The sequence below is a fragment of the Nesoenas mayeri genome, assembly GCF_963082525.1.
Source record: "Nesoenas mayeri genome assembly, chromosome: 1".
Lineage (NCBI taxonomy): Eukaryota > Metazoa > Chordata > Aves > Columbiformes > Columbidae > Nesoenas > Nesoenas mayeri.
This window is the reverse complement of record NC_137541.1, coordinates 22,645,045-22,668,325: the sequence shown is the minus strand read 5'-3', so window position 1 is coordinate 22,668,325 and position 23,281 is coordinate 22,645,045. Positions and strand designations below refer to the sequence as shown.

General features: G+C 37.9%; 1 protein-coding gene across 1 annotated transcript in view; it reads right to left on the bottom strand.

Moving 5' to 3' along the window:
* Positions 1-23,281, bottom strand: part of GRM8 (glutamate metabotropic receptor 8) — a gene marked incomplete at its 5' end in the record, with an annotated part of 339,943 nt that overhangs the window by 277,630 nt on the left and 39,032 nt on the right. The window contains one exon of the mRNA XM_080342389.1: positions 1,368-1,584. Coding sequence (XP_080198515.1) covers positions 1,368-1,584 — 217 coding nt within the window. The remainder of the gene's footprint in view (positions 1-1,367; positions 1,585-23,281) is intronic.

Sequence of the window (23,281 nt, the reverse complement as noted above, 5' to 3'; positions counted from 1 at the left end):
TCTTGGATCCATCTGAAGAACTCATATTTCTAGAAATGGGAAATGATAAAGTCCTGAGCACTTTATTTATTTGTTTACTTTCAGAACTCAGCAGAACTAGCTGGGTTGCAGATGGTTTCAAGAAAAAGTGATTTTCAGTCAATGAACTGCTCAGTGAATGTCTGGGGCAGCCAATGTATTCTCTGCTGGATTTGACACAATAGATAAACTGTCTCTTTTAGATACAAACTGTGGAAGAATTATCTATGCCTTTGCTAACTCCAGATCAAACCATTGCACTGTAGTCAGCTGTAGCTCTCCCATGAAGATATCTAGGATCTGACAACACTGATTATAAGCTAGAAACAGAATTTATTAGTTAACCAATAAAGCATATTATACACACTAGTTCCCTAATGGCAGGAATCAGTGCATTTTTGTCTTACTGCCAAATTGTTGTAGTAATCAGTAACCTTTATGGTTCAAGCATAAGTACCTGAGACACACATGCACCTTCTTCCTATATGATTGAGATGGTCTCTATATTTACATGTGGTTATTGAAAATGGAAGATATTATCATATTTTCTCACTCAAGCTGGTTTGAAAGAACCAGAGTTCATATGTACAGGCCCTGACAGTCAAATCCAGTAGATTAATTGAGGCTTTCCGAGGAAAGCTGTTGGCATTTTTTTTAATTGTTTTTGAAAGGATATTATTTTGTGTCATTTAACAGTGTACTTAGTGAAAGACCAATTCTGCCCTCTTTCAAACCACCTGCTACTCATAATTTTATTCCTTGTTGCCCAAAACCTACTGCAACTGAGAAATAGCCATTTTTTCAGGCCAGAAATAACTATATAAGTGTGGGAAATGAGCAAATAAATTAAAATAACAATAAAAAAAGAGGTGGACCTAAATATACTTGCCATAATAATATCTGTATTTATACAGCACATTTAATCCTGAAGAAAATATAACAAGGGCATGTCTTTGTACTTCCCAGATTTTTGTTGTTCTTTTTCAAATTCATCAAAATTAAAACCCTGACATCTATCAGTGCTGGAACATGGAAAACAAGGTCTCATTGGATTATGATTTTCATAAGCTAAATCAATTGCATCTCCTCAAATCTGGCTGGAGTTCCCCTGTTCCAAAAGGGGCAAGAGACACACATTTTTTGCCTCTCTCAGGACCTCTTCTTGAATTACTGCCAAAACTGTTACCTTGGCAGATGCATGAGCAGCAAAATCGTCCATAACGGCATACATTTGAGTCCAGGTAACATGACATAAGTGTTCTGATCACACTGCATAGACCAAGGCAGAGGTCAGTGATGCTCTGCAACCCAGCAGCTATAAATACAAAACCTGATAAACATACACTCACCAATTTCTCTGGAGATTTGGGTAAATGCCTCCACTCCACTTTCCCCATAATTGCCTTCGGAAGCCAATGTTGAGACGTAGTTCCACCCAAGGGCTGTCACGATGTCAACCATGGCCTGTGCTTGGTAGGAGTCTGGTGGGACAACTCGTGAGAAGAAGTCATACCTGGTGTTATCACTCAGTTCTGGAGCTGTAGATGCATAGCTGATTTGAGGTATCTGCAAATCCAATGACAAGTCATTAAAGTCAATATAATAGCTTCTCACACTATATGCTTGTATGTTTGAAAGGCTTAAAATAGAATATGCCCAAGCATTGTGCAGAATGGAATATCTTGTTTTAATTAAATCAGCTGATCAAAAAACATTTCAGATTTTATAAAATATCAGTCAAGTCTTATTGTATAACACTCTCACCAAGAAATAATGCACTCTGCTTTTCTCCAGATGTCATGATTCTTGACATTTAAGTGTAACAACTTCTTTTTTGATCCTGGCTCTGATAGGAACAGGTGAAGAAAGAAAAAGGGGGGGAAAAAAAAAAAAAAGGAATTCTTACTATTACTACAGAAGATGAAAAGGTCAGTTTTGATGACTGTGATTCTTAAGAATGCTACATTCAAATTTAACAAGTAAAAGTAGATTATTTCCATTTCATTGTTTATTGGTGTACATGCATATGTGCTTTCCCATTTTATTCCTATTTTTCAAGGTCTGTCATAGATTTTTTATTTTCTAGTTTTAATATGGTATTGTGCATAATTTAAGAATAGGAGGCTATGTAGTTAATATCAAATGTTACCTGATGAAAAACCACCAAAAAAAAAAGTATTATCTGCATATAGTATACATATAGAGAAGGAGAAACCACAATGGTATTCTTTGTGGGGAAAAAAAATAATCACCACACCTCGCTAAATACTTGAAATATATTTTAAAAATAAACTATTGTTTTCAGCAGGGAAAAAAAAAAAAATATCTAGAGTGATTTTCTTTTAACTCTTGCCTTAAACATCCAATTGCCTTGTCATTGTCCAGAAGAAGCTGTCCATAAAAAATATTCAAATATTCTGAGGCATATTTTGATGCAATAAAGTTTAATTAACATTTATGGTGACTTAAAAGGGGATTTTCTCATTTAAAATTGTAAAACTGATCAAAGAGTCACTAGCTTGAAATGAAAGATACTCCAAATATCACATTGCATTTGCAATCTATATTAATAACAATTGCTTAGTTCACGTCTTACAAAACACAACATAACCTTCAAGAAAGAAATCTGAACAGAGTTCCTAAACTGAACCTGTTGAGAGATGAATTTATCAGTCCCAGATAAGAGCTGATCTTGTAAATGCTCATTGTTACATCAGATGACATAGTAAAAGGTTTCAGTGCAACCCTTAGGTGCTGCAGAGTGCTTTCTCACCAGCACAAAGTAAAACAGGTATTTGAGGCAACTAGAAAGGATTCAAAGAGTCTGGTCATTAACCGTACCTGTAAAGACAGCATAGACTCCTACCACCTGAAAAAACAGTTTATAGCTTAAGGGATGACAACTTCATTCCTTAGTCAGAAGCAAACAAAATAAACTCTTGCATATCTTGGTGATATTCTTCTTTAAGAAATTTTGTACTAAGAGAGATGATTACAGGAAAGAAAGAAAGAGTAAGCTAAAGGTTATATTTCATAGAAATGAGTATTCCTATCATAGCAAAGATCCATCAAGTAAAAATAAAGGAAAAATTGTCCTTACAAAATTTGCCTTTTATAAATTCCCTTTCTTTCAGAAAATGTTTGAAACATCTTTATCTCTTCACAGACAAGAGATTTTGGCCTGTAATAACACAATTATGCGCATTTAGAGTGCATATCATTCTCTTGCTAAATTTGCTCTATTACTATCTAAACCAGTAATCTTTTTCTAGACAGAAAAAAATAAAGACAACCTCTAATTTTACTCATTTTCTTCCTCAGTGTGCCATTTCACAAGTCCTGTGGCACCGCTGATTTGCTGAATGTTATTTCATCAACAATGTTCATAAAATCAACACCAGTGAGAGATCTTGTAGTTGGATATTTTGTCATTGAAAATCTTGAAGTCTGGACCACAGAGTCATATCCATTAACTTTCTCAGTTCCTCTTTCTGTTCACGTGTGAAGTGAATAACAAATACTAGATATGTGTTTGTAGGAGAGCTGTTGGTACAACACAGCAATGAGATGTTTCAGATCAATAGAGATATTTTATGTTCTATGAATATCACTTATTTAGGGCCTTGGAAAATGCAAAGAAGAAATGCTACTTTCCAGCTGTTTGTAGTTCAGGTTCTTCCCTAGAGTGGAAGAAAATGGAAAGTAAATACAGTCCAAATCAATACCCTGAAATCACTGGGCACACCTAGTAGGCTTAAATCGTTGCTGTTCTTCAACTTCTGCCAAATTTCACTACCATGAAAGAAAAATATGCCATGTGAAAGTAGGGAGACACTCTCTAAATAGCAAGCCATCCTAAGTTTTGAGAAAAATGGTTCAAGCAACAGAATATGTAGTTATTTTCCTTATTACTTTTTGTATACATTCCTAATGATTATAGACAACACTATACATTCAAGAATTTTCTCCCCAAAACTGCAGATCTCCCACCCAGAAACACCTCATAGATTTCTCTCTGTGAAAGCATTTTACGTGAAAGTAAAGAGAACTTCCCTCCTTGCCTGCTTTTAAATGTACATTTGTATACAGAGGGCACTGAAAAATAGCTTGAAAATTTGAGGATTTGGGGTATGTTCCAACAGTTACACAGTTACTGAAAAGACTTGGAACAACATTCAGAGAAATTGTTTGACATGAGGACAAATTGTTAGGATTTAGTGGTTCAATTATCCATGAATGAAACATATATACATTAAAATGTAACAACTCTAGTTATGGACTGTAGGTTTAATAAACCATTTTACATGTCCCCAAGTACATTTTACAAGATAGAGCATAATGCTGTCTAAGCAAGGGAACTGTTATGCTCTATCAATTCAGTAATATGTGTTTTTAAAACTCCCTAAATAGAGACTGCATTTATACTTTAAGTTCCACTGGCCCCTTGAGACAAAAATTTGCATTTTGAAAGAGACCTGTAAAGGAGCTTTACATTTCTCATTCTAGATTTCTCAATCTAAATTTTCAAAATTAAATACAATATGTGTAACATTTACATTTCATTTAAGGGTTAGATATCTAAGTCAGTGGTGGAACCTAAGTCATTAATCTAAGTCATTCTGTTATCCAGTCATTGTCATTAGAAAATGATTCTTCATTATTTAAAGGGGAAAAAAAAAAAAAAAAAAAAAAAAAAGACAAATAAAACTATTGCTGAGGACTAAGTAGACAGGATAAGACTTCAAGATACATTCAAGCAAAAAAAATCAGCAGTCAAGAATAGTCTCTGTTTTTTCTGGATCTTTTTGTATACAATGTCAAGCTGATTTAAAATTTTCTCTGAACATCTCCACTTCCCAGAAGATTAGAGAAGGTGGAGCAGTCACTTTCACAACTAACTGTCCACGAAGTGTGACTGTGGCAGCACTTCAAAGGAGGAACAACATCACTATGTAATATCCGCCAAGCATCACTACAAAACAGATTTCTAATCCCTGATGGACAGGGTGCAGACAAGTTCAGAAGTGCCAAAGGCAGCTAACATAACATTTCACTTATTTCAGACAAATGATAAACTACAGTCAGTCCTCTGTGTGCTGAAAAAAAAGCCACCCACCACTCCCAAATCCAGGACTAATCATAGGGAAGCATTACCCTGAATATGTGTCATGGGTCCAGTGTTGGGATTCAAACCCAAAAACAGAGTTGTTGTACTGAGGACAGAAGAGTAAATTACATGACCCATGTTTGCCATTCCAGTAAAGCATCTTCACCACAGCAGGCAGCACTTAGTATGCCTTCTCTTCAATGACAAGCTGCCCAAGTTTTTGGAGAGAAGTTCACTGGAACCTTTTTTATTGAGCTTTCAAACCTGTTTGCATGCTGCACTTGTCATTGTAAAGTATTAGCTGGCCATTTCAAATGCCATCTTCCTTTATACAGCCTTTCAGCTGAAATCATGATTTGAGAGCAGAGTAGCAGACAGTGAAATTAGCTAAATTCCTAAGAAAAAAGACCTGAGAAAGGAATTACCAGTAATTTTGAACATTACTGATTATTAGTTACAGCAGTAACTGTGCTGTACAGTCACACAGCATAATGGGCTTGAATCACTCACATCTTCAGTTTCACTGCCCACTCAGTCCTATCACTACTAACTTTAACATATCAACTAGCATTTTATTTCCCTTTTACATTCTCTCACCACTGAGCAGTCATTTTTTTGGGGGGGGGAACATTAGCAATAGTACCTTGAAAATAGTAATAACTGTAGCTAACAAACTGAAGTCAAGAAATTTTAGGTTAGTGATTGCTCAATATCAACTGGCATTTTACCACCAACTAATACAGCTTGCAAAGGAGTAAAAGTGATTGATATAAAATTTGACTGTAGAAACACGTTTTAAACTTGCTGATATTTTTGAATTTTAAATATCTATCATTAATCATTAATGGCCCTGTCTTTTCAAGATTTTTATTCCCCCTTCTGTACAGTAAAAAAGAGTTCTTTGTGAGTACAAAAAACTCACAGCGGTGAAATGAATCCTTAGGGCCTAGATATTGAATGGTTGCTGGGTGAGAGCTGAGGTCACTATATTTTAGCTATTAGTCACATTTGTAAACTGCCAGAGCATCATCTTAGCCTGCTTCCGCTTCTGAAAAACATGTTAGCCTGCAATACACTAATGCTAATGTCATTCAGGGTAGACATTCAAGATTCAAAAGAGTTTGATGAGGCTTAATAACATCTTACACTATACCAAACAAGATTTTAAAATGTTCTTTTTTGTTACTAACTATAGGAGGAGATGAAATGCACAATGAAACTGCCCATTTCTCTCCACTGACTGTAAAGGGAGCCTGGGAGATTAATTCAACTGTTACACACACATTAGGTAGAACGATACTGTAAGCAGCTACAGGTCTTCTGCTGAATCTCAAAATCCCACTCATTTTGGCTACACATGACTATTAAGACATCTGTGCATAGGCAATGATCAACTTCCTTTTGCAATGTCTTCATTTTTCCATCTATGACAAAAACAGAATTGGTCACCCACGCCACCATTAGTGACCTCATCTCATTCATAAACCAACATTAAATAATTCTGGGAAGGTATAACATATTAAGACTCAGTAATGCCATTCAGGATGAGAGATGCTCCATCCAATGTTCAGAGCATCTGAGCAGGGTGACCCCTTGTTAGCTCCACTAGCTACAAACCAGCGCTCCTTGAGCTGATGTTGTGGAAAAGTTTCAGCATACGAAATTTTCTGATTCAGCCTCTTTCCACAGATTTTACCATGAGGAGGAGTGATCTCTGACAATATATTTTCCCAGTAGATATATGTATGTATTCACCTATATTTATAAATACGTGTAATTCTAAATTATATTTATTTAGAGGTGTACACTCAATGCTTTCTCTGTATATTAAAGGCACTCAACCACAGTATTTATCATGTGTCTAGCAATCATCTTGTTCAGGAATTACCATAGATTTCAACCCCACTCCCCTAAAGAAAAAAAAAGTTCACATCAGTTAGAGCAAAAGCAAGAAAAAACAGGTATGCTTTTCACTTAGATGAATACAATTTAAAATGCATTTATTTCAGAAAAGCTTAATAGAATTTAAAAGCTTCAGAAAAGGAAAGAACAAAAGTATCATCTGAAAGCTGCCATTAGCTGATTTCACTTGGAAGACAGGAAATTTTTTAAATCCATTTGAATTATTTCAAGTCATTCTATTTGCAGCGTATATAATCATGGCAGTTACTGCCAAGGGTGCTTGCAATTCATACAGCTAATGATGAGAAGCTAATGATAAGGCATTTTCAAATATTTTGAAAGTTCCTTATAGATTTGTATGGTTTTTGTGCAAAGATACGGTCTTTGTGATAGAAAGCAGCATAGCTACTGCTACTTTTTTCACCAAACACGGAGACAGAAGTGATCCATCACACCTAAATGTTTCTGAGCTGGGATGGGTAAATTATTTTACTCTTTCTTTTCACTTCCTATTACTCTTTCACTGGCTTTACTTCTGCTGCCATCAGTTACCTTCTGAAGACATATTCCTGAGCAGAATATATCTCCAGTGAGCTGTACTGATCTTTTCTTGAGAAAAGGACACAGCTGAGAGTCAATGCAGTACAGTTTGCTGCCAATAAAATTATTTCTGCAACCATCATAGGTTGGCCTGGTATGTGAAAAGCCACAGAGACAGATGCAATTGCTAGCCTAGTTGCAGTATGAGGATAATATCAAACATGCAAATCTCCTCTTTCATTACTGATTTTCTCTTTTATTCCTCCACTACAAACACAGTAATTCTCTATCACACCTATTTCTGAGGATATCTCTGGTGATCAAATGGACTAGCAACTGCAGTATTCTGAATAAAATTAATTACCCTAGACAAAGTTATTTCTTATAGTTAATAAACATAGTTATATAGTATCAGATAATGGGATGAAAAAATATTAAATCTCCATTGCATTACATTCTATCCCCATCAGGCAGAAAATGTCTTTCAGAGTCTAACCAGACACGCTACTGCAAACGTATTTCAGTTGTGACCTGCTGTGCTGCCCTGGTAGAACAGGATTTGACAAAGGAAGAATGTGTATAATGTAAAGTGTTCAAGTTTGAGAAGTAGTTTCCTTCCAGTGGGTTGAAGTAGGTCAGGGACTCATTACAAGTCATTACTTTTAATTACACACAAGGGATACTATAGAAGAGAAAAAATAACGTGATACCACAATCTCAAATCTCATAACAGATGCAACATCTAAAAAAACAAATTCATGACTCCGGAAAACATGGGTCTTTGTGCTGTGTGATGCACTTTAGGGCAAAAGCATTAAAAGGATATTTAAGCATTACGAACATTTTTACAGCTGAAGCACATCTTGTCACACTGTGCATTGCCATGTAACTCCAGGAGAATGAGAATCTATCTAAGGACAGCTTGAACTGTCATCAATGTTCTGTGCAAGAGAGTCTATTGATAAATGTTTAACAATGGCATTTTCTCAGTAAGGGAGCTCTATTCTGGTATTTCCACATCATTTTAAATCCTGGGGTTTGCCTCTCTGAAAACCAGTTACATTAAGCAGTTGTACATTAAATTATCCACCATCTGTAGGCTGCTCTTTCTAAATATTTTAAACGCAGCTGAGGTCTGTGGATAGAATGATAAACTGAAGAAGTAGCAGATCAAATGAGTAATATTCATACTGAGATCAAATCACAAGGGGGGAGGGGAGCTGGGGCTTGAGCTGGGGAATGGCTGTTAGCTCTTCCTTCACAGTTTCTTATGTTCTCTAATCATTAGATCAAACGGGAAGCCAAGGATGGTCAGATAGCTTCAGGGAATTCTTAAACTATTAAAATTCCTTTTTGACTTGTTGGGGATACCCACACTTAATTATGCGTATCAATATATTAGACTTGTGTCAGTCTCTACTGAGCACAGTGTGAACTCTGATATTTCAAAGATTTTTTAGCCCTACATCCCTCATTAGAGCTTGTCATGTCAATGGCTGGAACTGTAATTTCTTTTGATGAGTTTGAGAAAAATATACAAAGATGTGCATTACTTTTGGTCTGAACTAACAAAGTCAACTTTTTAACATTATTCAGTAGTAATAAATCTACCTAGTAGCTTATAAAGTATTCCTCAGTCCAAATTGAGTTTCCTTTACATTCATTTACTAATTAGTACTACAGAGAGCACAGCAGACAACTTCAGAGACTCACCAGTGGGGACACACAGTTGTCCACAGATATTTTGCTGGTTACAGAAACCATCACTATGGAAGAAGTGGATGTTCTAAGCAGGATGCAAGATGAGTGCTCTGTTTAATGGACAAATCTGATACTTGCATTCACATTGTGATGTTGCAAGGCCAGTTCAGCTTACATCACTGGATGAGCAGCAGTACTATCCATTTGCTATCTATGCTGATGGCTTAATGTCACGAGATACAAGTAACTGAAAAATATCATGAGGAGGGAAAACAAATTTTATATTGTTCACAGCTCTCTCGATAGCTGTGGACAATGTGAAGACATGTAAAGAGGGCTCAGCCGGCCAGACAACATATGCACAGTGTTTTTGTTCCTTCTTGTGTTCTGGGATATGCTGCCCACACTTTAGCTACCGCCCCAGAAAGCCCAGCTTTCCTGTAATCTGTAGACTCCGTGCTAATTATTTGGATACTTCATATCAGAGTGCATTAAAGGAATCCCTATGATTCACCATAGCTAGGGATTCCTTCTGCAGCACTACCAGTTCATATGGGATTATAAAGCATCATTTTAAATCCATATATTACAGACTTGGAAGAAGAGAAATTAAAGATTTCCCTTTTTTATGTATTTAGATGATTTTTCTTCATTTCTCAAAACAATATGCCTTAGAAGTTGAAGAAATTTTAGCTTGAGTTTTTAAACTCTAAAGTTACAAGAAGAAAACATTAGCCAAGTCAAGCCATTTCCAAAAGTTTAATGTTTCCTATATTACCACAGTGAGATGCTAAGTCCAGTTGTAGTGGTAGAATAGTTGAAAAAAAAAAAAAAAAATTTCCAATCAAAAGATTGGTAATTATGTATGAATTAAGCTCTGAGGCCCATGGGAGTGATTTTCATGCCTTCCTTTCTATTAAAAATGTACTTAATTTTAAAAATAGTAGGGTTGCTGTGGAAAAAAGGCACCCTCCTCCACACAGTTCCTGAACACCATATGGCAACGTCTCTTCCATGATTACCAGATTCTATTTGATTCTGACTTCAGCACAATGTTTTATCACTACAGCAATCCATGGATTATTTCATCAAGAGCATTACGGTGAGCAGAGAAATGGAAATCCATGCAACACAAGTGTATGTACAAAGTAGGACTACATTGCCACAAACTCTGCAACAGCTCCTGCAGAGTTTGGGGAAGTTGTGAAAACCTAGATACTTCAAATCCATTAACAGGACAGGTGCATTAGAAATGAAGCATTCACTGGTGGGGGTGGAGTGGAAAGGAATAAAACAAAAATACTGATTACATAAATGAATTACATGACCAAAGTGATTTGAGCTAAAAGGAGCAACCTAGTGTTTTGTTTCCTTCTGTCTAACAGTGTCAGAGTCTGGAATCCTCAGAAATACAGCCTGGTTGCCAATGTGATAATCTTACTTGACCCTTTTTAAAATCCCAGACTTGCAGCCTTAAAAACAAACAAACAAACAAACAAACAAACAAAAAAAACCCACAGATCTAAGTGCATTATCTATTATTTGGGGTTGTTCACAATAGTAACTATCATGACCTGAACCTAGAAAAAAAAGGCCTCCTAATATGAACTCAAAATTACATTGCACAAAGTACAAAAGCATACCTGTTCCCTCCCTCCACCAAAAAACCTATATTGAAACCTGTATGTCCAAGTACATGCAGGGAACTTAACATGCACCATTTCCACCAAGGCATTTTGTACAGTTTTTAGGGCCTTCAAGAAGTACATGGTTCTTTAGAGACTGCTCCACAGCCAAAAAATCAGAACAACACACATTTTGTAATTCAGGTAGGATAGGTCCAGCATTACAAACCATACTGAACACACACAAACAGACCACAACACAAGGAAGTTGTGCCCATGGTTGGGTGTATCAGAGACATCCTCAAAATCTAAACTCATCTATCACTTGTTTTGACCCTGCCAGAAGTCAAGAGTAAAGTTTCCAAAAAGTAATAAGAATACCCTGAAAGTGAGGAATTACAAAAGAAATTATTATATTTTTATATACAAATATTTTCTATGTATGTATAAAATATGTACACATATGCACACACATATTCCATGTCTTGGACCCTTTTTTCTTTCTTATCTGATAGAGTGGTTAGTGGTTTATACTTCCCTGCTGAGGAGGCTATCCCGATTTTGTTTCTAAGCTGATATTGTTACTGACTCAAATTAAACAAGAGGAGCTCTAAGAAAAGTACAGCTTGAAGGGAATAAGATCACTTGAAGAAAGAGAGAACTTGCAGAGATTTCCTACCTGTACAGCAGTATATGCTTAGCTTTTCCATTTAAAGGAGAGGATTAGAATATTGGGAAAAGCTTTCTAAAAACAGTTAAGTGTTATTTCTTAGTGAACTGCTCCCTATTTCCTGTATATAGAAAGGTATATTTGTCTGATATTTTCCTCTTTTTCTCCTGTAATTCATACTTACTTTCCTCAGACATTGCAACTTACATGTCCCTCTTGCTATCTTCTTGATGTTCTCTCTTCTCTATGCGAGAATCTCCTTCTTCACAGATATCCCTTTTCCTTCAGACCCAGTTTCCCTTCCTCTTCTCACTGCCCCCTCCCTTCTCAGTCACAACTTGACTGAAGTGAGAAGGAAGAGTGAACAGTGATTATTTTCTAAAGAGCTGATTTAGGATTCTCTGTTCCAGCTCTGCTTCTCCCCTTCAACAGCCTATGGTTCAGAGATACCCAGCGCTTCCACTTGGCCCAGCAGGAGGGGCAAAGGGGAACTCCTCTTCTGTGAAATAAGCTGGGACAGGGTCACTTCTCACTCTCATCTACCGAGTAATGCTTCCTTCCCCATAATAGGCATTTTTGCTCTCTGACTGCATTAGGAACACATCCACAAAGTCAGCAAAAGTAATGTTTGATGTAGGAAAAAAACCTATATTGGATGAGCATTTCACATCATTTCTGCAAATTCTCCTTTTCCCTATTTTTATTCATTGCAATTTAAGTATAAATCAGTTTAGTGTTATCACCAACATACAGCCTTGTTTGAGTACTAGTCTTAGCCTCCCTGGTTAGTGTGATGGATATTTCATCCCTAGCTGGGACTCTCCAATATCTCTAAGTCCAAATACAGATGATATACAAATCCTTTCGAAGGTTCTTAAAAGTCCTCCTCAGTTAGCTTGATCCTGTAAGCCTGGTCCCACCATGAACACCCTACTTCAGCAGCTCAGCAGGATGCTGAAAGAAAAGGGTGTGGAGGAGCTTCCAATAAACTCAAAAAGCTCCACCACTCATTTTTTCCCATTTCAGCAGTTCCAGTGACACCCCATATATCTGACAGGATGCCAACAGTCAGCGGTAGAGCTTGCTGACAACCACTTTCTGCTGCCCCAAGAAGCATCTCTCCTGCCTGCCTTCACATCTACAGGTATCAGTGCACCCTTGCCACGCCACTCAGCCAGGCAGAACTTCAGCAGGTAGCCAGGGGAACCTTGGCCCTGGGGCTCCATAAAAACCTGAAAATGTTCATATCAGCCCATGAAATGTTTTACAGGATTCAGTGTCTTTATTTGGGTAGAATAAGAAATCAATTGATCCTGTTCTGACCAAATACTGGGAACCTTTATACACTTCAACCACCAAAGATTTTTCCTTTGACGAATGCAAAACATCTGTTTTTATGAAACCATCTTTAGTTTGGAACTTTTTAAGAGAACTCCATATTTATCAGTGTTTCAATCTACAACTACTGCATTGAGTACATTGGTGCACTGATCAGCAGTCTTTGGAAATCTCCTTTTGTGTACTGTGCACAAATGATTTGTATTAGGAACTAGAGTACCACTGTACCACTTCTGAATACTGTAGCAGCTTTTGATGAGTGAACATCTTTTATTTTGAAATTGTCCTCCCTCAGTCTGTTGCTGCATATGTTAAAAGACCCCATCAAAAGCAAAATTACACTAAACTAGATTTAAAAGTGTCAAGTGCATTGAATAAACATTGGAGACATCAAAAGCCTAAGTGGATGCTCCTGATGACAAGTGGTGTGGGAATGCCAGCCTGTGCTGAGCCTGATGCAATTCCATTTATATCTACTTATTGAAATTGCTTCAGAAATATATTTCCGCATATCAGTGTCACCTATCGACTTCCAGGCACTAGAAGAGTTGGTTTAAAATAGCCAACTGAAGGAAATCAACATGTTTTTTTTCCATGGAATATCAATGTCATCTACATCTCTTAAAAAAAAAAAAAAAAAAGCCCAACCCACACAACTTTCAAGTATTTGTTTTTGATGTCTTTAGCCTGCCTTCTCCTTCACAGTTTGCAGATCTTACGTTTTAATCGTAAAGGCAACAAAGCACTGAGGTTTATTGGAACAGGATTTGTGGGATCTGTCTGGCACTTGGGCTGCCTAGGTAACATATGGTGAAGTTAAGCACTTTGGAATTAGATTCACATGATACTTCCTAACCTCGTCAGTAGGAAATACCAAGCAAGAGAAACATCCAAGATCTCCCTTTTTGTGCGTGTAGGTGGAACCAAGATAGCAGTTAATTGCCCAAAATCATCTTCCACATTCAAGATTGGTTCACAATTCTCCTCTAAAAACAAGTCTAAAGAAGAGGACAACATTGCCATTTCTATATTTTAAAGAAAAGCTAGTTGCCACGGAGCCCACATTTATCCACTGGCATCTTCATTCTTAGTTGGGAGCCCTTCTTTTGTGGAGGGCTGACAACCTCCCTCAAGTCCCTTTCCTCTACATTAGAATCCAATGCAGAAAAGGTTATAGCAAATGCCAAAGTGTGAAACATGGCTCTCATGTCATCTTCAGCATGCATACAACCTGAACCAAATCTCCCAAGGGACTGGTCTAACTGGTGTTAGCCAGGCTGAGTTGTGGAGGATCCTCTCAGCCTCCCGTGGCAGCAGGACCCTGTATGGATGAGTTACATAAAGCTGGAGAACAAACAAGTGCAGCAGATATAATTGAACAGCTCTGCAATATATCTGAGCTGGGGCAGATTCCAGGATCTGGTCTTCACTTCTCGAGGTACATTTGACACTGAATAAAATATTATTTGCCAAACACCTAGGCAATAAGCTAAGTGCCAACGTGGCAGCTCTTGTAGGGAAATACAGAACTTTAAATGCTAAGAGAATGTTATTGGCCAAAATTAGACACCAGAAGTTTCACGGATCCAAAAACATATTTACAGATCACAAATTGAAACGTCCAAGTACCACTTTAGATACACAAGAGGGTTGTGTGAGGTCTTATTTATTTTATATGGGCTAGTTGGTTCAAATGTCATTCCTCAGATTTATGAAAACAACTAAGAGGTCCAGCCAAATTATTCGGTTTCCAAACAAATCTGCACATCTTCTGAGTCAGATTTCTAAAGAATTGTGACTTCTCTCTGTGCTAGGATAAGACAAATTTCTGCCTGACAGAATTCCCCATACAATTGAAGTTATTCTCTGTACATTCATACATCAATCAGAGTTTTCTCTATTATTTCTGAGCATGTTTCCCTTTCAATTCACTAAATTTGGCTGAACCAACAATAAACAATATTTTACTCAAGAGAGCACTTTATATACACAGGTGCCACAACAGTTAGACTCCAGCACAAAGAGTGAATTGGTTTCAAATATACTTCTCCACATACAGAGGAGAGTTTTGTACAGAATATGTCAGAATAAAAACAGAGTTACTGTCAGCACTTTTTGTGGTGACCAATAGCCCCAGAGTCCCTCTACCACCTCAGGCATCAAAGCAAAGGGCACCTTCAAAGGCCAGCTCACTCTTTGCACAGCCCGATAGATACAAGTCTCAGGGCTGGAGTCTCCAGAGTCTGCTCTGTCCTGCAGCTGACTGTGGAGCAAAACCTGATTTTCAGATGGGCAGCTGGCTGCAGAAACCCCAGCCCCTGCATCTGGTGCTTTGTCTTGCTAATCTACACATGGAGAAGCATAGCTGAGAACAGTGCATGATTCCTCAGCCCAGCGCAGCCTCACAGGAGGCAGAGCACAGCTGTAGTGCCACAGTGGGCAGGAGCAGAACAGCTCACCCTACTAGAGTGGACGGAAAAGCTTTACATTTTTCCTTAGTACTCTGATGATGAAACCCTTCTCTGAGCTTCTGCAGCTCAGGTGGGGAACTGGCGCTTCTGCCCGTCCATTCATTCCCATGGGATCACAACCAGGCACTGCACACAGAGAGCAAACCGTGGTTCTGTCCCTGAACAGATGGAACATCTCCTAGCTGTATCAATAGGGAGAAGACAGCATTTCTGGGATACATCATTTACTTTCCTTCCAGTCAGGAAAAAAATCACTGAAAAACTAAGTACACAGATAGTACCATTGCACTAAGGCCTATAGATTAAGTTACAGGGGCACAAAAAGGCTTCGTAAATACTGGTAGCTGGCTAGACAGGAGATCAGTTGAATCTTTACACCAGACATAGGCCAGATGCATTATACCATCACTTTTTCCACTTGGCAATGTTCATTTCCCTCCTCCCACACCAGGACTGCTCACTTAAACCACAAACACTGATAGTATTAGTGGTATTTTCTCAAATTTTCCTAAAAGCAAAGAAACAAATAGAAAAACCCTCTTCAGACTTCTGTTTCACAGTTTGAATTAATGCATGCCACACAATACAGCAAGTCCTACCAAGGAGCTTTTCTGCATGGAAATTACTGAATTATTTCCATGCTGCCATTCCACCACAGACTTTGGAAATCTCAATTCTACAGAAGAAACTTCCAGAAAGATAATAAATAATAATGCTCTCATGTGATATGAGCATCAGCCTCTCCTTACTATAATTCTTGAAGCTATAAAAAAAAACCCTGAAGCATATTTCCTTTGTTCCCTAAATTGACTATACTGAAAATATGAGGTTCAAGTTCCAGACTCTGTAAGTTCACTATTCGAGTGTTTATTAAGGTCAAGGAAGCTTTTCACAGACATGGAATTTTACCTGAAGGCAGAAGTTGAAGAATCAGTTGATCAGAAATGTGATCTTCTCACACACATCTTTTTTAAAGCTTCTATATATACGCCTACACATTCTCAAGAAATAAGAAGCACTTGAGATTCTTCTCACACTGTATCAGTTTCCACATCTTATCTCACTTCAGCTCATACCTGCTGTAGAAATGATATCTAAGAAAATAAATTAACATGCTCAAACCTACCAGTTAATAATAAATTTCTGAAGTATAGTCAAGCAGGTTAATTTGTTTTATCTCTTTAGAATGCAAAAAGCAGCAAGTTAAATACTGAACTTTCTCTCAGAATGTGAAAAAAATATTATCATTTTATTGACTGTAAACATTCAATCTAAAGAACAGTTGGAAGGTAGAGTCTGGAATACCTGCTTTGATTAGTCAACAGATGCTCTACAGAGTCAAAACTTACTTAGTCCCTGAGTTTTTACTTTTATTGTTAACTCAAACAATAACAAAATAGAAAACTAAGCTTTTTTCCCCAAGTGACTACATCAGCAGCAGCTCTCTAAAAACTATCTTTGCTCTAATACTTGATAATATCTGCTTCAGGGAAAGTTTCCTATATCTTGTATAATTTCCACCTGCTTGTATGAGTCACATGTTAGTACAGCTGCTTCTTAACAGTAGTGCCTTGCAGCTGAGATAAGAGTGAATTCAACAACTAAAGATCAAGAGGTGATTTGACAGTCTAATACATCAGTTTCTTCCACTGACAGAAAACATATTTCCTTATATACATTAAATCATTACATGATCCAGTAGCTAAAACAAGGAAAATGAAAAATAGGACCAGAAATAAGCTAAAGATATTTAACACTGAAAGTAACAAATTGCTGCAGAACAGTGCTGGATTCTACTTCTTGATTTCTAGTGTCAGATAGTGGAGTGTAGAGCCTAGACTTCAGATCAGCAGATCTCAGCTTATTCAGGAAACTGTTGGGTGTGATCCTGTGGCAGCTCTGAAGAGTAAAGGAGCTCAGGGAAGCTGGTGAGTCTTTCAGACAGCATCCTACAAGATCAGTCCTTCCCAATATTCAGGAAGACCAGCAAACTTACCAGAAAATCTACATGACTGAGAAGGGAACTTATGGTGTGGAGATATTAAAAGGCAACACACAGGAGCACAATGCAGGGACAAAGTACAGAAATTTATAAACTTTGCTTTAGCAGGCAGAGATACTGTCAGAGAAGCCAAAGCCCACTTAGAGCAGAAGGGACAGCAAAAGGACCAATAAGAGCTTCTACCAATACATTCATATCAAAACGCTGAACAAGCACAATGTGGGGTGGATGATTTAGTAACAGCAGACACAGATAAGGCAGAGATATCTTCTTTTCTCCAGTCTTCACCAACAAGGTTTCTCAGACCTCTCTGCTTAATGAAAGAGTTCAAAGAGGAAAACAACAGTGGATGAGAATCAAGTCAGGGATTACTTGAGATAAATCACCCTGTACACACCCATGGACCCTGCTGGGCTGCAGCCAAAGGTTCTGAGAGAACTGGCCAATATCCTTGCAAGATCACTATGATCTTTGAAAGGTCAAGGAGACTGGAAGAGGTGCCTCATAAGAGGAAGAAAGCAAATGTTGCACCTCACCTTCAACAAAGATAAAAAGGGGAACTAGAACCAGATCAGCTTCACCTCAGCCCCTGGAAAAATCGTGGAGGGATTCTTCTTGGAGTATACCTCTGGACATAAGAAGAAGATGACTAGAAGCATGGATTTATCTAGGGTAAATTATGCCTGACCACTGAATCGCTCTCTCCACAATATAGTGACAGCATCTGTGGTCAAGGACAGATCAGGGGATGCCATTTACCTTGGCAATAGCTTTTAACACTGTCTCCAACAGTATTCTTATACCCAAATTACAACTTTACAATCTGTTGGTGAATGACTGGACAGCTAAAAACTGAGTTGGACAATCAGGAAAGGGTCATGATTAAGGGGCCATACACCATCTGGAAGTTAGTAGTAAGATGGGGGTCTAGCCTGGGGCACATCTCATTTAACACTTTTATCAGTGATACATAGGTCATTGAGATGATAGCGTGCACTCTCATCAAGTTTGCAGATTATACCAGACTGAAGGAAACACTGGATATACTGCAGGATAGGGCTGTCCTGTAAAGGGACGTAGACAGTCTTGAGGGACAGGCCAACAGCATCTTCATTAAATTCAACAAGGACAAATGCAAATCCCTGCACCAAGGAAGGAAGAGCTCTTTGCAACTATACAGGCTGGGGTCTGATGAATGGGGAGCAACTCCACAGAAAAGACCCTGGGGTGTCTGGAATACAGCAGCATGGGCCAGCAGTACCCTGGCAACAAAGAGGTCCAGCAGCCTCCTGGCCTGTAGTAACAGGAGCAGTACATCAAGATAAAGGATCGTCACCCTCCATTCATCATTTTTTAGACCACATTTAGAATACTGTGTGAAGTTTTGTGTCCTCCAGTACAAGAGAGATATGGATGAACCAGACCAAGTTCAGCAAAATGCCTCTATGATGTTTGGGAGCTAAAGCTCTTGCCCTGCTAGGAGAGGCTGAGAGAGCTGGGATTGTTCATTTTGGAGCAAAGTTGTCTTGAGGAGAACTGTAACAGCCCTGCAGCATCAAGAGATGTGGTCAGACTCTACAGCCATGAATGGTGGCAGAGTGAAAGGCAACAGGCAAACGTTGGAACAAGAAAGGTTCAGACCAATACAAGGAGAAACTTTCTTACTCTAAGGACAGTCAGACAGTGCAACAGGCTGCCCAGGGATCTCCTCTTCATCCTTGGGGGTTTTCAAGACCCAACTGGATAAAGACCTGGGGAATTATTTTGATCTCACAGCTGACCTTGCTTTGAGCAGGAGGCTGGTTCATCCCACCTTACTGGTAACAGGACTGAGCTTTATGTTTTCCTCAGTGCTCTCTGTAGGTCATGAGACAGGAACCTCCACTTGGTAATTCACATCTGAATGAATGGATAAACCTCTACTGGAGACCTATTTGTCTCCAGAGGCTGCAGAGATAGCTTAGATTAAAGTCGTGGCCTCATTACTATTATGGTATCTTTCTGTGTACCAAAGAACTAGCAAATATTTGTCTCAATTCTTGTTTAAAAGTGGAATTTAAATGGAAGTAGGCATTATCTGACCTAATTTTAGTCCTTCTCTATGTCCTGGAAGAGGAAAGTCAATATAACACACTCATTGTAAAAATGCAAGATCCTAAACCTGTACAGATTTTATTGCTACCTTAGGAATTGCAGCAGCACAGTCAGGTGTTAGGGTTACTTTCTCTAAGACTTCCCCTAGGGAAAAGAATACACATTAAATTTAATCCAGTAAATCATGAAAATGGTAAAGGAGATTTTCAAAATATTGCTGAACCTTAAAAAACAAACAGACATGAAAGCTTTCACAGTAAATAGAGACACTTCTAACTATATGGGAAAGAATAGCATGCTGCAACAGCACATAAAGGGAATTTGCATTAAAACAAAAAATAAACTCCAAAATTTCTTAAAATATGCAACTATGCACATGCACAGAGTGTAGGAATATACCACAGCAGGAACTGAGGTCCCGTTGCTGTCGATAAGGGAATCTACTCCACTCTGCAGCAGCCCTGGTGGCAGCTTTCACTACGAAAATGCCAAGCAATTTCTTGGCTCCTCATGCATCCTGATTTTGATCCCTTAATATGGCCAGTAAATAAGGTAAGGCACATGTGTACCTCTCTCTGCCAAGGTCCTGTTGCCAGAAGTATATGGCATTGTCACATGAGGAGCACCACTAATTCTAAAGACCACTAGGAAAGTGAAAGATGTTTTCCAAGTCTTCCTTCCTTTTCTTATACACAGAAGCAGTACCTTACTGAGAATGACAGTCTTCACCATCTAGAAAACACAAGGTATTTTAACAACATCCTGTTTATGTATTTATATTAAAAAAATAAATAAATAAAAATAAGAAAAAAGAAGTACACATCAGGTCCATCAACCAGCTAAAAGGTCAATTTCACATCAGCAGAGACAAAAAACCTTATCTGTGTTTCTGCCCTTTCCACATCATTTTGAAGATATTCTTTGTGAAAAATGTCTTTATCATCTAATCAATTTCTTTTTCTTAAATACCTCTGTGTTAAACAGCTCTTGGAACATTTTATCAGTTTTTATGAGCATTTACCTCTTCCTCCAGATACATAGTTTCAGACTGTTTTTGCTTTCCAACCTCAGCCTTTACAGCCACTGTTCCAGCACAAGTGCCACTTCAGCTCTATCCTCCCCTACACAAAGAACCTTTCCTTGTGTTGTGTGTCTCAGACCACAGTAAAAGCTCTGTTAAGAAACCCTCAGTCTTTGTAATAATAAATCAAATTTCTGTAATTTACTTAATAAAGCAACATATTAAGTATGCTACGAATAAATAAATTACCATTTTTAATTAGGCATAACAAACAATTAAACAGATGACATTTAAAATAATCTTCTCTACTGGAGGATACATGATTTAAATCGGTGCTGAGACCAGCACTCTCCTTGTGGATGTTCCTTCAAATGCAGTGACATTCAAAATCATCATAGCATTTTCAGACACAAGTCTATTTCCATTTTTCAGTATTTGAGGTTTCACTTTTAAGCCATTTTTTTTTCAGCTACCATACTTCCCTAGAAATGCTTCATGTCTTAAAGTTTCTGCTCAGCTCCATAGTATGTAATTGCTGAACAGCTGCACAGTCATACCAACCACTGATAAAAAGGCATTACAAACTTCTAAGCAAATCATATTTATAATGCATAATATTCAAGGCCAAAGAAAATCAGTAGTACTTCAAGGCAAACTTCTGAAAATAGGACAAGTGCATCTTGGGAAAGATGATGGTAAATACTGCACAGCAATGAAAAGATGCAGCTGACTAAAACATAACTCCTGTACAGCACACTGAAAAGAGAATTACCTTACTTTTATCTCCCAAATTAAAGCATTATCTGCAGGTAACTGCTTCAGGGACTGGAGTGAAAACCTTTAGGAGTCCAGTCCAGCAAAGAGTAGGTACCTTCAGGAGATACACAGTTGTTAGCACACGGGTTGTCTCCCTGTCTTCATATATTTAAATACGTCAAAGATTTGCTTCTGTGAGATATTTCAGGCAATCCAGAAGCCACAGGGGTCCTACTCTGAGAGCTTCCCCTTACATCTTCATTTGTAATGATGTAATCAAAGAGTGAATCTGTTGAAATCAGTGGAGTAGGGCAGTGTAAATCCAGCCAGAAAGGAAATCTAGCAGGTGCACATTTCACTCACAAGCTTGACTTAGTAATTGGCATCACATGCATACACATTTTCTGCAAAACATCAAATGCTAAAAACAAAGAGAAGACATTGCATATTCACTAAAAGGTGGCGGATGAGTTTTTAGAGAGACTATAAAATATAATAGAGCATTTCACCCAAAAGATCATTTTCAAGAAAAATAGGAAGCCTAAAATGAGCACATGAATTTAATTTTTGTTCTGCTGCCCGAGAGATCTAAATGTAGAATGGTATCTCTCTGCTTGGCCTGGATGTGTGATTCTCATCAGCAGAAATGAGTGCTATCTATGTGCACTGAGGGTAGAACAGTTCTGGGTCTGTATGTGCAATCTGGAGTGTGAGAAGGTAGCAGTGAATGTGCTCTAAATTAAACAAGTGAGAAGCTGAAGTGGCCATTTTTGTAGCTAGCATATCTCCAGAGATCTTAAATTGAAGAAGTAGTTGGAGAAACTTATTTGTGACATATTTTACATCCGTTGGTTTAAAACTATAGCCAGTCTGTTTTATATATAGATATATATAAGCATATATACCTCAAAAATCATACAAAAAATAATAAGTTTTTAAAACATCAGGATTATTTCATAAATAAATCTGTGTGCTTTCAAAAAAGCCTCAGGGGAACAGTTCTGCCAACAACCTCCTGCAAGAAAAATGCTTCCAGGGAATGCCTCCCTAGACAAATCTTCTGCTAAGCAGGATGCCTCTGGCAAAATGTTTTTGGTAAAATGCTTCTGAAAGATGATGACTTTCTTGACAAAACCTGTGCTCCATCTCCCTCAGAGTGCCCAAAGCAAGGCTTTCATCGCTGCGAGGAGCAGCCCATCAGTGGGATGAGCCCTGCTCTTTACTACGTCTAACAAATAAAAATAAAAACAAAAACTGGAACCAATTGCTGTCTGTATCCCAATGATTATAAAGCCAGATATTTCCATAATAACAGTTATTACAAATATTTGTTCTTTGATTAGGTAATAGTGACAAGTAGCTGTCAGAAGAAAGGGATTTATGTGTGACAGAGTTACTGAGAAATAATCATACTATGGTTATGCAAATCAGTCCTTATCAGCCAATCTGACTGCAAAGATTTGCATATGTGATTACAAATGTGCAGTAATACATATGTAACTTTGGGTTCTGCCTGCCTTAGACACTGATTACCCTGCGGAGTACTTAGTTATCTGAAAAATCCTGAAGTTAAACAGGTACTGAAATTTTGTCTTAAAATCAGAGAATGTCTTGAGTTGGAAGGATCATCGAGTCCAACTACTGTCCCTGCACAGGACAATCCCACAGTTCACACCATGTGTCTGAGGGCACTGTCCAGTTTGTCTTGTTTTTCATATTCCTTGCATTATCTGGTACAAGTATATCTGTTAAAATATTCTTATGCCAAAGAGACCTTAAAATATGTATTTCCAACAAACAAGATTATTGTAGTGTCCCTCTTCCTCACTAATGTATATGTTTCCTCATTGTACTCTTGCTGCAACTACCTACCTTCAGGGAAGTGTTTCTGTCCCTATGGACACTACATAAGAGTGAAAAACCAAAAAATACAAAGTCACCATATCTACTATGATATTGAATAAGGAGATCAAGGCATATAGATGTGAACATGCTGCACAGATATCGAGAAAACATAGTGGTTTAAGTAGATCAGT